The sequence below is a fragment of the Microtus ochrogaster genome, unplaced genomic scaffold (genome assembly GCF_000317375.1).
Source record: "Microtus ochrogaster isolate Prairie Vole_2 unplaced genomic scaffold, MicOch1.0 UNK65, whole genome shotgun sequence".
NCBI lineage: Eukaryota > Metazoa > Chordata > Mammalia > Rodentia > Cricetidae > Microtus > Microtus ochrogaster.
The window spans coordinates 1290750-1303908 of record NW_004949163.1 but is presented as its reverse complement, the minus strand read 5'-3'; the positions used below and the strand labels follow the sequence as shown (position 1 = coordinate 1303908).

The 13159-nt window shown below is 38.4% G+C and overlaps 1 protein-coding gene across 2 annotated transcripts in view; it reads left to right on the top strand.

The window, feature by feature from the left end:
- Nucleotides 1-13159, top strand: part of Atp7a (ATPase copper transporting alpha) — a 110570-nt gene that overhangs the window by 41835 nt on the left and 55576 nt on the right. For both annotated transcript variants that reach the window (XM_005369878.2, XM_026777421.1), the window contains one exon: nucleotides 206-345. In XM_005369878.2, coding sequence (XP_005369935.1) covers nucleotides 226-345 — 120 coding nt within the window. In that variant the 5' untranslated portion in view covers nucleotides 206-225. The remainder of the gene's footprint in view (nucleotides 1-205; nucleotides 346-13159) is intronic.

The following is a 13159-nucleotide window of genomic DNA, read 5'->3' as shown; positions in this document are numbered from 1 at the left end:
GTTCTATGGTGATATGCAAGATATCTTAGCCATAGAAATCTACTTTCCTTTACTTCATCAAAGATTAGTTGAAAGGTTTTCCTCACCAAGTATGAAAGAATGGTGATCACATTTTATTATTAGCATATTTTCAATTGGAGGTGTGGAGAAAAGGTGATAAAGATTATTTCCGTGGCTGAATTAATGATTTTATATTCTCTAACAGGAACATAAAGACATCAAAAAATGGAACCAAGTATGGATGTGAATTCAGTCACTATCTCTGTTGAGGGAATGACATGTATTTCCTGTGTCCGGACCATTGAACAGCAGATCGGGAAAGCGAATGGTGTCCATCACATTAAAGTAAGTTTCTCTTTGTAGATCAGTAAGATGCCATCAACGATAATTCTGATAAGAATTACTTCGGTTACTGGGATTGAAGCCATCAAACCAACACATTGACTGAAAAATAAAATACACTGTTAAGCTGATACTAAATAATCTGTATAATAATATATAATAATAATAACTATATAATAGTTGTATAATAATAACTTATCTAGTTAATTCTGTTTTAAGAAAGAAAGCCAGGCCGGGCGGTGGTGGCGCACGCCTTTAATCCCAGTACTTGGGAGGCAGAGGCAGGTGGATCTCTGTGAGTTCGAGACCAGCCTGGTCTACAAGAGCTAGTTCTAGGACAGGCTTCAAAACCACAGAGAAACCCTGTCTCGAAAAACCAAAAAAAAAAAAAAAGAAAGAAAGCCAGGTATAATTGAGGCAGGAGGATCACTTGAGTTCAGGAGTCTAAAGATCAGTGTGGATAACACAATCAGTCCTAGTCTTAAAAAAACAGCAAAGGAAAAGAACAGTGTTCAAATATGGACTCTATTGTGGTTGCATATGTGTGCTTTTTACTACTCCTAATTTCTGTCTTTTTATTTGAAACAAGGTTTGGACGTGTAACCCTAAATGGCCTCAAACTCAGGATCCTCCTGCTTCAAGCTCCCAAATGCTAGAATTCTAAGTATATAGGGTCATGATGAGATTGAATTTACTTTTAACTTCATGTTGGGTGAAAATATATGATCTCAGAGAATGAGCTAGGAATTTTTTTCTCTTTTTATAGCATTAGTGATTATTTTGTGATCACAGTTTATATGACATAGCTAAAGCATTATTATTATTATTTAACATTCTTTAAGCATCAGCAGATTTCTCAGTGTGCTGTGGTTGCGATTGAAGCTCAGGTCATTTACCTTTTGGGGGGTAGTACTGCAGTTTGAACTTAGGGCTTTGCCCATGTTAGGCAAGAGCTTTATCACTAAGCTATATCCCTAGCAGGTTATTTTACATTTATTTATTTTGGAGGTTTTGAAGCAAAAGTGTGCTAGGCTGGCCCGGCACTGTATGGCCTCATCCTATCTTCTGTCCTCGGTTTCCAGAATGCTGGTTTATAGGCATGGGCTCTATGTCTGCTGAAGTCCAGGCTGTTTAACACGGGCTGTTAAGCCTCCCCACCACTATAGGGGACACCTGTGGCTGTCTTTTTGGTATTATTTCTCTTTCTGGGGGTAGCTAATGGGGCAGGATCTATTTGTGTAGCTAGGCTTGCCTTGGTCTCACTATCTAGCTCAAGCTAGACTCAAATTTGTGATTCATTTGTCTCAGCCTCCTGAGTGCTAGGAGTATAGATGGGGGCCACCCTGCCTGCCAGTTGCTTGAGGTTTTGTTAAGAATCTTTTTTCTTTGTTTTGTTTTCTTGTTTGAAACATGGTGTATATAGCTCAGACTGACCATGAATTTAATATTTAGCCAAGGCTATCCTTGAATTCCTGTTCCTCTCACTTCCAATCTCCCAAGTAATAGGATTACAAACATTTTTGCCCAGTTAGCTACATATGCTAGCTAATGAGCCCTAGAAATCCTCTTGTGTCTACCTCCCCAGCAATAGAATGACTGGTGTGTGGCACCACACCTGGGTATTTACATGGGAGCTGGGAATCAGACTGAGTTTGACAGAGGCAGTGGTCCAAACTAGGGGAGCTGTAAAGATGGTTCAGTTTGGACCCTTATGCCTATCTCTTGTAGCATTTTGAGATTCTGAGCACTGATATTAATTCATCTCATTTCACCAGTTTTCCATGAACTTCTTCTCCTAGTTCTCCTCAGCTTATACATAGAGGTCAAAGAAATGAACAGAGCCCCTTTCTTATCAAAGTGATGAAGATTTCTGGGTATGGTGTCTTGGAAGGAAGCAGAACGATTGTTACTATGAGGCTGACTGGGTGGCATAACAGGTTTAAATCTAAACTGGGCTACATAGCAAGACTCTGACTCAAAGAGAGTTTGCTTGAAGATTCTATTATGGATGACAATACTATATGGGAGCATTTAAAATATTTTTTTTTGTTTTTTCGAGACAGGGTTTCTCTGTGGTTTTTGGAGCCTGTCCTGGAACTAGCTCTTGTAGACCAGGCTGGTCTCGAACTCACAGAGATCCGCCTGCCTCTCATTTAAAATATTATAATATAAATTGTTTAGGCTTGAACTTGTTTATTTTCACTTTTGGAGCTTAATGAGTTAATGCTAGCATGTAGTGTTCTAATGTACAATGTGTCTAGTGTCTTAATATTTGTTTTCACCATCTTTAAAATCACCGTATATTGATGGTAACTGTAGTTTCTGGAGGTTTTCTGTAATTTTGCTTTTATACAATGTTCATTACAATGCTGGCGGAAAGTAAATGCCACTTTGGAATTTGATCAGCTTGCTTCAGTCCTGGAACGCTTTCTCTGTGAGTAGTTGAGATCCACATGCAAATATTGCATTCTTAGATGTACTACTAAGGGCAGATGTTTTTGAGAAAAGGTGTCTCACTATGCCCCAGGGTGTCTTGGGATCTACCGGGTAGCTGAGGCTGGCCTCAAACTTGTGCTGATCCTCCTGCTTCACCCTCCTAAATGCTATTATCACAGGTGTAAGCTTCCAGATGTTAATATTTTAAAAGGAGTTTTGTCCAAATACACACCACATTTAGCACATAATTTAAAATTGAGGATTCACCAGATTCCTTTTTATGAGAAACTCATATTTAAAATGTATCTATATTACATTATAGCTAGAATGTTTGTTTGCTTGTTTGTTTGTTTGTTTTGAAACAGGGTTTCTCTGTGTAAGAGCCCTATGTCCTGGAACTCAACTCTGTAGACTAGGCTGGCCTTGAACTCACAGAGATCCACCTGCCTCTGCCTTCTGAGTGCTGAGTTTAAAGACACGCGTCACCACTGCCCAATTTAACTAGAAGTTTGTATATCTCTATAATAGATACTTGAACTCTTCTTTATCTAAATGTTAATTTTTAACTAGTCACCTGACATTTCAAATGCTTTTGGTTTTTCAGAGAAATATAAGATTTATATTTTATTGTCTATATAATGTTCTTGTCCATGATTCTTCTCAGAGTCTTGAACACATTGATTTACTTTTTTGTTTTTATTACAAAACATTTACTGTATCATGACATGATTCCTTTTGCATTTCCTTAATTCAAGAGCTATGTGAGAGCATTTGTATGCATGTGGTTACTCTTTTCTCCATGTCTTTTCTACTCCTCTTTGTCAGAGAGGCTGGAATAAATTGTGGGTACAGATTAGTATGTGCCTGAAGGGAAACAGTGTTCTCCTGTGTTGACCCTTATCAGCCAAGGCTAAGTAGAAGGCTGTGGTTAAGCTTAAATTCTATCATGTGATTTGTGTTGCTTGAAGTTTTCTGTCCCAGAGGCATCCATGTGAACAGCTAGGCATATATTTTTTTCATCTTCTACCTTGGCCTGATTCCTTTACTTTTTACCAACAAACCAATAAGGATTTGTATGGCTGGCTTTAATGTTCTTTGGCAAGAAAGCCAGGTTGGAAAAGCTGAGAAGTGATGGCTTATTGTCTTGTTTATCACTATGCTACAAGTTTCCTAAATAAATTTATCTCCCCAAATAACCAAATTTGCAGAAAAATATTTACATAATATTTATAAATTATAGTTTTATAAAATTAGATTAATACTTTGTAGTTGTCAGTTAGGGAAGAAAATCAGCAAGGAAGCTCTACATCCTTCAGGCTTAAAGCTTTAAAATGAATTAATTTCAGTAAGTAATATGTATGAACCCCATACTTGGTTTATTCATAAATGAATCCAATTAAACCTCCACTGGAGTTAAGGTAGCACTGGTGCTGGAGGCCAGAATTCAGACCTAATATTGCTAAGTATATAGTTGTGTCTGTCCTAATTATAGTAAAGCCATTTAACCACAGATGCTAGTTCACCAATTTTTCAAGTTAGTTACTTGCTGTCTACTGACAATTTTCCCAAACTTTTAACCCTTGTCTAGTAAAATATATTGAGTATTTTTTTCTGTTAAAACATCTCTATATATAACTATAAGGCTAGATTCCACTTAATAAGATATTTATGTATTTATTTTGTTTTATGTATATATGTACCTGAGCTGAGTATATGTATGTGCAACACATATGAGCAGGTAATGGAAGAGAGTGAAAGAGAATGTTGGATTGACTGGAACTGGAGTTACAGACAGTTGTGAGCTGCCCATGTGAGTTTTGGTCACTGCATCTGGGTCCTCTGAAAGAACAGCAAGTGCTCTTAACTTAGCTCTTCAGTCCTCTCCACATTTTTCTTAAGGCAGGGTCTCAAGTATACCAGGTCAGTCTCAAATTCACTATGTAGCTGAGGATGTCCTTGATCTTACTCTTTCTCTCTGAAGTGCTAAAATTACAGACCACCTTGTCAGGCAGCCTTTTTTTGTGGTGCTGGGGATTAAAAGTAGGGCCTTATGTATGCTGAAAAGCTCTATATCCCCAGCTAGATTCTATTTTAATATTTTCAAATACATTCCTATTTTTCAAAGCACTCTACTTGTGCCCCACTTAGATATAAAACTGCTATTTCCGCTTCTAATAAAGTCTTTTTAAAGTTAGACAAATGCAATTGCATTCTGATTAAATAGTAAAGGAAGAAGAGCAGGGCTGTAATATAAAAGCACTTTGGGTTACCAGCAATGATTTATATGAATCCTAGTGATAGATACTGAAGGCTGTACTTTCCAGTGCACATTGGTAATTTGATTGCTGAGCTTGAAAGGAAACAGGTTAGCTTTTTCCAGCTCTGCCTCTCCATCAAACACTTGTATGAAAGAGGATACATTTCCTTAAAAATTACCTTTCTCTTAAAAATTTTACTATTAGGCCTTTAGACTCAGAGATTTATTATGAAGTTAATAAAACTTAAGTTTCAGAGCCTCTCTATGCACTAACTTACCTCTGTGAGTCTGGAAAGAATCTCAGATGTGCTCACATGGATCGGTGCTTGGTTTGCTTGCTTTGAGATTGGATCAAGCTGACTTTGAACTCACGCCCTTCTGTATGCTTGCTTTACTATGCCTGGTTTGTTTTGTTTTTATGTTGGAATTTAGCCAAAATGCTAAGAAGTGATATAAGACCTCATTGAGTAGCCAAGGCAGGATTTGAGCCTGCCTTAGTCTCCCAAGGGTGGGGATTGCAAATATCTTCTACAATGCCCACAGTCATATTTTGTACCATTTGCAAAAGCAAGATTTGAACAGTCTTTTAGTGGACTACTGTTCTTTTCATTTCACCTCTATCTCTTTTTTTTTTTTGTTTGTTTGTTTTTCGAGACAGGGTTTCTCTGTAGCTTTGGAGCCTGTCCCGGAACTAGCTCTTGTAGACCAGGCTGGTCTCAAACTCACAGAGATCCGCCTGCCTCTGCCTCCCGAGTGCTGGGATTAAAGGCGTGCGCCACCACCGCCCAGCCTCACCTCTACCTCTTAACAGAGGTTCTCTTTGTGTTGAATGGTTGGAGTATATATGAACATTTGGAAAATCTAAGTGGGGAGAGTAACATTGGAGCTATGCTTACTTTAAGATTACTGGGCTATATGGCTTTGTGTGGTTGGTTCTTGATTATATCTAGTTTAGTGAAGTTTTTGCTAAGAACTATGGTATAAGAATGGCTCACAAAGTCCCTACCATCTATTGTGCTGCCTCCCCCAGGATCTTAACATGAAGATGTCAGGCCTGATAGAAAACTGGTAAAAGAATAACACCAATGTAGTGTAACTAATGTAAGACTAGTTACTGCACAGGGAATTACAAAACTCCCTGAATTATTTTTTTCAAGGCAGGGTTTCTCTGTAGCTTTGGAGCCTGTCCCGGAACTAGCTCTTGTAGACCAGGCTGGCCTCAAACTCACAGAGATCCGCCTGCCTCTGCCTCCCGAGTGCTGGGATTTAAGGCGTGCGCCACCACCGCCTGGCATTCCCTGAATTCTTATAGCTTATATATGAAAGAAATTCAGGACTTTCCTCAAATTTGCCAGCACCTATAACCCCCAGTGTTCAGTTGTAATGTTGGAAGAACCATTCTAAACTATGACTGAACAAATACTTTAGGGCTGCTGCTGCTGTTCAGGGTTACAGTATTCTAGCACCAACACTGTAGACCAGACAGACAGAGGAAGCTAGCATTCAGTCTGCAGGAAAAACTGAGTTAGCTTTTTGTACAAAAATGCTTTTATAAAATCATTAGCACTAAATAACTGTATGGTTGAAAGTATACGTAAAAACTTAGATATAGAGATAGAGAGATGTTTGGGATATCATTAAGAAAAATATAAGTTATGGGGGTTTATGGCATTTATCTTTGTGTGTTTATGTGTAAGAGAGGGGAGAGGGAGACAGAGACCAGACAAACAGATAGACAGACAGACAGACAGACAGACAGACAGACAGACGGACACACACACACACAGAAAGAGAGACAGAGAGAGACTCAATATAGCCTTAGCTGTTCTGGAACTCTCAATATATTCTGGCCTTCAAGTCATAGAGATCCACCTGCTTCTTCCTTCCTAGTGCTAGGATTAAAGACATGTGCCACCATGTCTGGCTAAACATTTGTATTTTACAAGTTTATAATTTGTGCTCTTTCTCACTTTCACTCTCTGTCACTCCCTCTCCTCTCTATCCCTACCCCCACAGGTAGTAAAGAAAAGATTTAAAAGAAGTTTGTAACTTGTGATTTATTTGTATATGTATGTGTGTGACAGTCTTGCTTTTTAGTTCAGGCTGACCTTCAATTCTTGATCCCTCTGCTTCCAGAGTGTTGAGATTACAGACTTGTACCATAATGCCCAGACATAACTTAGAATGTTTATTTTATATTCAGAGTACTTACTTTGTGTAGAATTTTGCTATTTGTAGTTTTATATTCTTTTACTTAAATAAGTACCCTCCAATTGTCTCAGAGGCTCTAAAAGAGATTTGTCTCTAGACATCATTTATAAAATTGCTTTTGTTCAAACATTTGTAGTCAGAATGTATTTCTACTTGGAAATGTACAAATATTGATCACTTTACAAAGTTTTAATTTTCTGGGTCATAATTTTTGAAGTTATACTATGTTGTCAGTGTGTGTGTGTGTGTGTGATACAGGGCCTAATAACTATTGGACAAACTCTATCACTGACCTACATCCACAGCCTCTGTGAAGGCAATTTTAAAAACAGGTTTGGGAAGAACCAATATATGGCCTAAGTCAAGGGCCCCTTGGTAGTGTTTGGAATGAAGTAATAAAATTGAGATATTAAAATGAGTGAGCCTACTTTATTGAATAATGCAGCAGTAGAAGAGATTAGAGCTTTAACTCAACTAGAGTGGAGAGTCAGGAAGTCTCTAAGTCTAAATAAATGCAATGTGATTATTTGCCTTTTCAGCTTTAGCAATTAAATGAATTTGGGGGATTTTGTCTGGAACTGTATTGTTATTGAGTGTGGTATTCTTATTTGTCCTGCTAGTGCTATCACAGTAGACTTTAAAGGAATTAACCTGAAGTTTAATTGAATCACCCCAGTGATCTGCTCAGAGAAAAAAATAACATGGGAAGATAATGTGAAGATCTTTCTCTGCAATTGATTGGCTCTTTTGAAGTGGGAATGTAAAATCAAATTTCATTAGATACGAGAACTGAATGACTGCAACAAAGGTTAATGCCTCATTAACCTGAAACTTACAATGCTTTAAAGATAGGAAGGGTGGAGCAGCAATGGGTCCCCAGAGGTCTCAGTGGGTCCCCTTGGCGGGTGGAAGACCGAGGTAGGTGGGAGACAGACATATATGGCTTACAGAGAATTTGGGTATTGAGTTTATTTAGTGGGTTATGGAGGGGAAAGGGAAGGGGAAAGGGGAAAAGTGGAGAGAAGAGAAGAAGGCAATGAGAGAGAGGGAAGGAGGGAGGAGGAGGGAGGGAGGGAAAGAGGGAAAGAGAAAGAGGCAGTAGCCACCTCTTCAGAAGAGGGTCTGAAAGAGAGAGAGCACAGGCTGGAGGAGGTGAGAGATAGCTTGTCTCCTCAGAACAGGAGGGCTGAGAGTTGTCTCTTAAAGGGACAAGTTACCCAGGTGACAGGCCAGGCCAGTATATCATAACAGCTATAGAAATAGCTCAGCAGTTAAAGAGTACCTGCTGTTCTTGTAGAGGGCCAGGATTCAGTTCCCAGTGCCCACATGGCAGATCACAGTCATCTGTAATTCCAGGGGCAGGGGGTCTGATGCTGTCTTCTGGCCTCTGTAGGCATCAGACATACATAAAAAGCACACACATATAATACAGGCCAATAGCCACATAAAATAAAAAATAAATAAATCTTAAAAAATAAATACTAATGAGCAAGCACACATCATGAAGACACTGTTAGTTATTCAAAGAAGATTAGGTTTCTGAACTGTATTTCAATGATCAAAGAAAGATGAAATCCAAGATAAAAATCTAGCAGTGAAGAAATAGTATAGAGAGGTATTTTAGTATTTCCCTTTTATACTGCTGCATTTGAATTTTATATGTATTGCTTGTACATTTCTGAAGCAGTTGAAATCTGTTAGAATGGGATTTGACAAAGTACTCAATTTAAAAGTAGCTTAGTTTGTGAAAAGTACTGTTAATATTTTTTATAAATCTATGAAATCTGTCTCTTTCATCTTAAACTATTTGAATATTTATACATCTTTTGGATTATTGTTGTAGTTTTAAGAACTGTCTTTTACAGTCTCATAATTGACTGAATAGTTGTAAATGGTAACCTTTCTTTTGATTGGTCTAATAGGAAAGCTGGGGATTGAATTTAGGGACTTTCATATGCTAAATATACATATACACTTCATCACAGAACTACAGCTCTGTCCCCTGGGTAAATATTACTAGAGCTTTAATCTTGTTATATTTCAGTTTTTAGTGTCATATATTAAAGGACAAGCATCCAGCATTACTCTTAAATAATATACATGCTTTTCAGCAAGTCATAATATAGATTATATTGATAAATGACATTTTTAAAAAATCTATTTTTCTAAAAAAGAAAGCAAACTATCTTTTTTCATTATATATACCAATCCAAGTTTCCACTTCCTCCTCTCCTCCCTTTCTATACACCTACCCGCAACTGCATTCCCCATCCAATCCTCAGAGGCAAGGCACATTGCTTTGGGGAAACTCCTATTATATCAAGGCTGAGCAAGGTATCCATCCAAAGAGAATAAGTTCCCAAAAAGCCAGTATAAGCAGTAGGAATAAATCCTAGTGCCACTGCCAGTGGCCCCTTCAGTTTGCCCCAGCTATGCAACTCTCAACAACATTCAGAGGGACTAGTGTGGTCCTATGCTGTTTCCTTCCCTGTCTGTCTGGTGTTGGTGAGCTTCTATTAGCTTAGGTAGACTGTTTCAGTGGGTATACTCATCATGGTCTTGACCTTTTGCTCATATTCTCACTCCTCCCACTCGTCAAATGGACTTTGGGGACTCAGTCCAGTGCTCTGATGCAGGTCTCTGCCTCTGTTTCCATCAGTTGCTGGATGAAGGTTCTATGATGAATGATATTTAAGATATTCAGCAATCTGACTATAGGGCAAGGCCAGTTTGGGCATCCTCTCATGTTGACTGAGGTTTCTGCCCCACCCGGTCCCACAGTCGTTGAGTCCCAAAGAAATACACAGAGGCCTACATTAATTAAAAACTGCTTGGCTTATTAGTTTAGGCTTCTTATTAACTCTTATAACTTATATTAGCCCATAATTCTTGTCTGTGTTAGCCATGTGGCTTGGTACCTTTTTTGGCGAGGCAGTCTCATCTTGCTTCCTCTGTGTCTGGGTTCCTCTGTGTTGACTGCAGACTGAGTCTCTCCTCTTCCCAGAATTCTCCTGTTCTTGTTGCCCTGCCTCTCCTTCCTGCCTGGACAATTAGTGTTTTATTAAAAATAATACAAGTGACAGGATAAAAGACCTGTGGACCACAAAAAAAAAAAAACCCACCAAGAACTCTGAATCGAATCTCCTTTGGTTAGTTTTTCTCCTGACCATTATCCATAGCAACTTGTAACCAACATTCTAAACAAAGGCAAAAATCCTTAATCCACTTTTTGAGAATCTGGGCATAGTTTTCCAGGCTACTTCCTGCTGATTGGGGGCACTGATAATCTTATGGTGGCCTAAAGAAAATTTTCAATTATGGTCAAGTCCTGAATGGAATATTCTGTGAGGCTTGATCCTTGCAGCCAGCAGTCTTGAAACTGTTCTGGATGCAGAACTCAGAGGAAACTCCAAAAGAGGTCCTCTGAAATGTTGGATCATCTAGACCATTTGCTCCTATTGGAGATTCTTCAGGGGGTCTTTCTTGATCAAACCTGATTTTTCTTAGCTCAGAATGGTTCCAAAGCCTCTCATTTTCTATGGAAACAAAAGAAAAACCTCTCCTCCAAAGTAATATACCTTTTGACTTAAATTTTGAAGTCAAGGCATTTTCAAAATATATATTTTGGATTAATTCAGCAGCATTTATAATCAAATATCTTTTAGCAGCTTTAGCTCCTTCCTCAGCCATCAAACAACTTAAAGACAACACAATAACATACAGTATCCAGACTCTCTGTGTTTTTCATTTGTGCATGGCTTTATTTTAAATTCCATATCTTTTATTTTCATTTTTAATTTCTGACTTTTTGAGACTAGGTTTCTCTATGTGTCTTTGGCTCTCCTAGCACTCACTCTGTAGACCAGGGTTGTCCTTGAACTCACAGAGATCTTCCTGCCTCTGCCTTCAAAGTGCTGGATTAAAGGTGTGTGCTACCTGCACTTTGAACTCACAGAGATCTGTCTGCCTCTGCCTCCCAAGTGTTGGTATTAAAAGTGTGTGCCACCACACTCAACCACTCTCTTTTTTTTTTTTTAGGGCTTTTTTCTTTTTTTCTTTTCTCTCCCAAGCCTACACATATTTTTAAACACACTGTAAACCATTTAGAGGTTTTCTTTGTCTTTGAATCTGTCTCCAGCACTAGGAAGTAGAGGGCGGAGAATCAGGAGTTCAAGGTATCCTTAGCCACAAAATGAGTTTAGGAACTGGTTTGGAGCTGGATGGTGGTAGCACATACCTTTAAGGGCAGCACTCTGGAGGCAGAGGGAGGCAGATCCCGGTGAGTTTGATGCCAGCCTGGTCTACAAGAGCTAATTCCAGGACAGATTCTAAAGCTACAGAGAAACCCTATCTCGAAAAACAAAACAAAACAAAACAAAACAACAACAACAACAAAAAATAAACAAAAAAAAGAAAGAAAAACTGGTCTGTGCTTCATGAAAAACTGTCTCAAAAAAGTGATGATGTGAAATGTGAGGAGGAAAAATAGACATGTAACTAAACTTTGATTCTAACACTAGAAATATTTCATGTTTTTCAGTTGTTTATATATATAAGCCATATGTTGCTCCAAATTACAAGCATAGAATTTTAGTTTTCATTAAGATGGAGCTTATGTATCTTAACCATTTGTAGATTATGGAATTATATACATTTACATTAGAAACCTCTTTCATTTTCCCCCTAAGCATCCTGGGTAGTTGATTTAGCTTTCATGGTACTGGAACACCTTTGCCTTAGTCTGTTCAAGCTTCTACAGGAAAATACCACAAAGTGACTTATGTATAAGAAAATAATTTCATGTATCTATTCATTTTTAGACAGGGTCTCATTCTATATGCATATAGCTATATAGCCCAGGTTGACCTAGAACTCAGAATCTTCCTGCCTGAGCTTCTCAGGTACTGAATTTACAGGCATGTGCCACCATGTCTTGCTGCTATTATTATTGTTGTTGTTTACAGGGTTTCCGTATGTAGCCTAGTCTCACCACAAACTTACTATATCCTCACATGACTGACTCTTCATATGAGTTCTCTAAGTCCTTGTTTATAAGGATCCTAATCTTAATTATGATGGCTCTGCTTTTACAAACTAGTTACCTAGGACCCTTCAATTCTGGATTATTTGTTTTCACTGTGAAGATGTGTTTTTGCCAAGGCACCTTCTGATTGGTTTAATAAAGAGCTGAATGGTCAATAGCTAGGCAGGACTTCCGGGAACAGAGAGGACTCTGTGAAGAAGAAAGGCAGAGTCGCCTGCCAGATGCAGAGGAAACAACATTGCCAATGTAAAGAGAACAGAATGTAGATTAAAATAAATGGGTTTATGTAAGTTATAAGAACTAGTGGAACAAGCCTAAGCTAAGGCCAAACTTTCATAGCTAACAATAAATCTCCACATTATTTGTGAGCCTAAAGGAAAGTTCAACTACATCCTCCTTGTTGGCTTTGAAACATTGGAATTTTGTGGGAACACTTTTATTTATTTTATGTGATTGGGTGATTTGTCTATGTGTGCATATGCACCACATGCTTGTCTGGTGCCCACTGAAGCCAGAAAAGAGCATCAGATCACTTGAAACTGGACTTACAAAGAGTTGTAAGCCACCACTTGGGTTCTGGGAATCAAACCTGAGTCCTTTGCAAGAGCAGACAGTGCTCTCAACCGCTCAACTCTCTGGTCCCAGTTTTAAAGCTTTTTTAAAAATTATTTTTATTTGTATTGGTGTTTTGTCTACATGCATGTCTATGTTTTGGTGTATCAAGACTTTGGACTTATAGACAGTTATGAGCTGCCATGTAAGTGCTAGGAATTGAACCCAGGTTCTCCGGAAGAGCAGCCAGTCTTCTTAACTGCTGAGCCATCTCTCCAGCTCAAATTTTTAGCTTCTTAAAGCTAGCCAGCCATCCA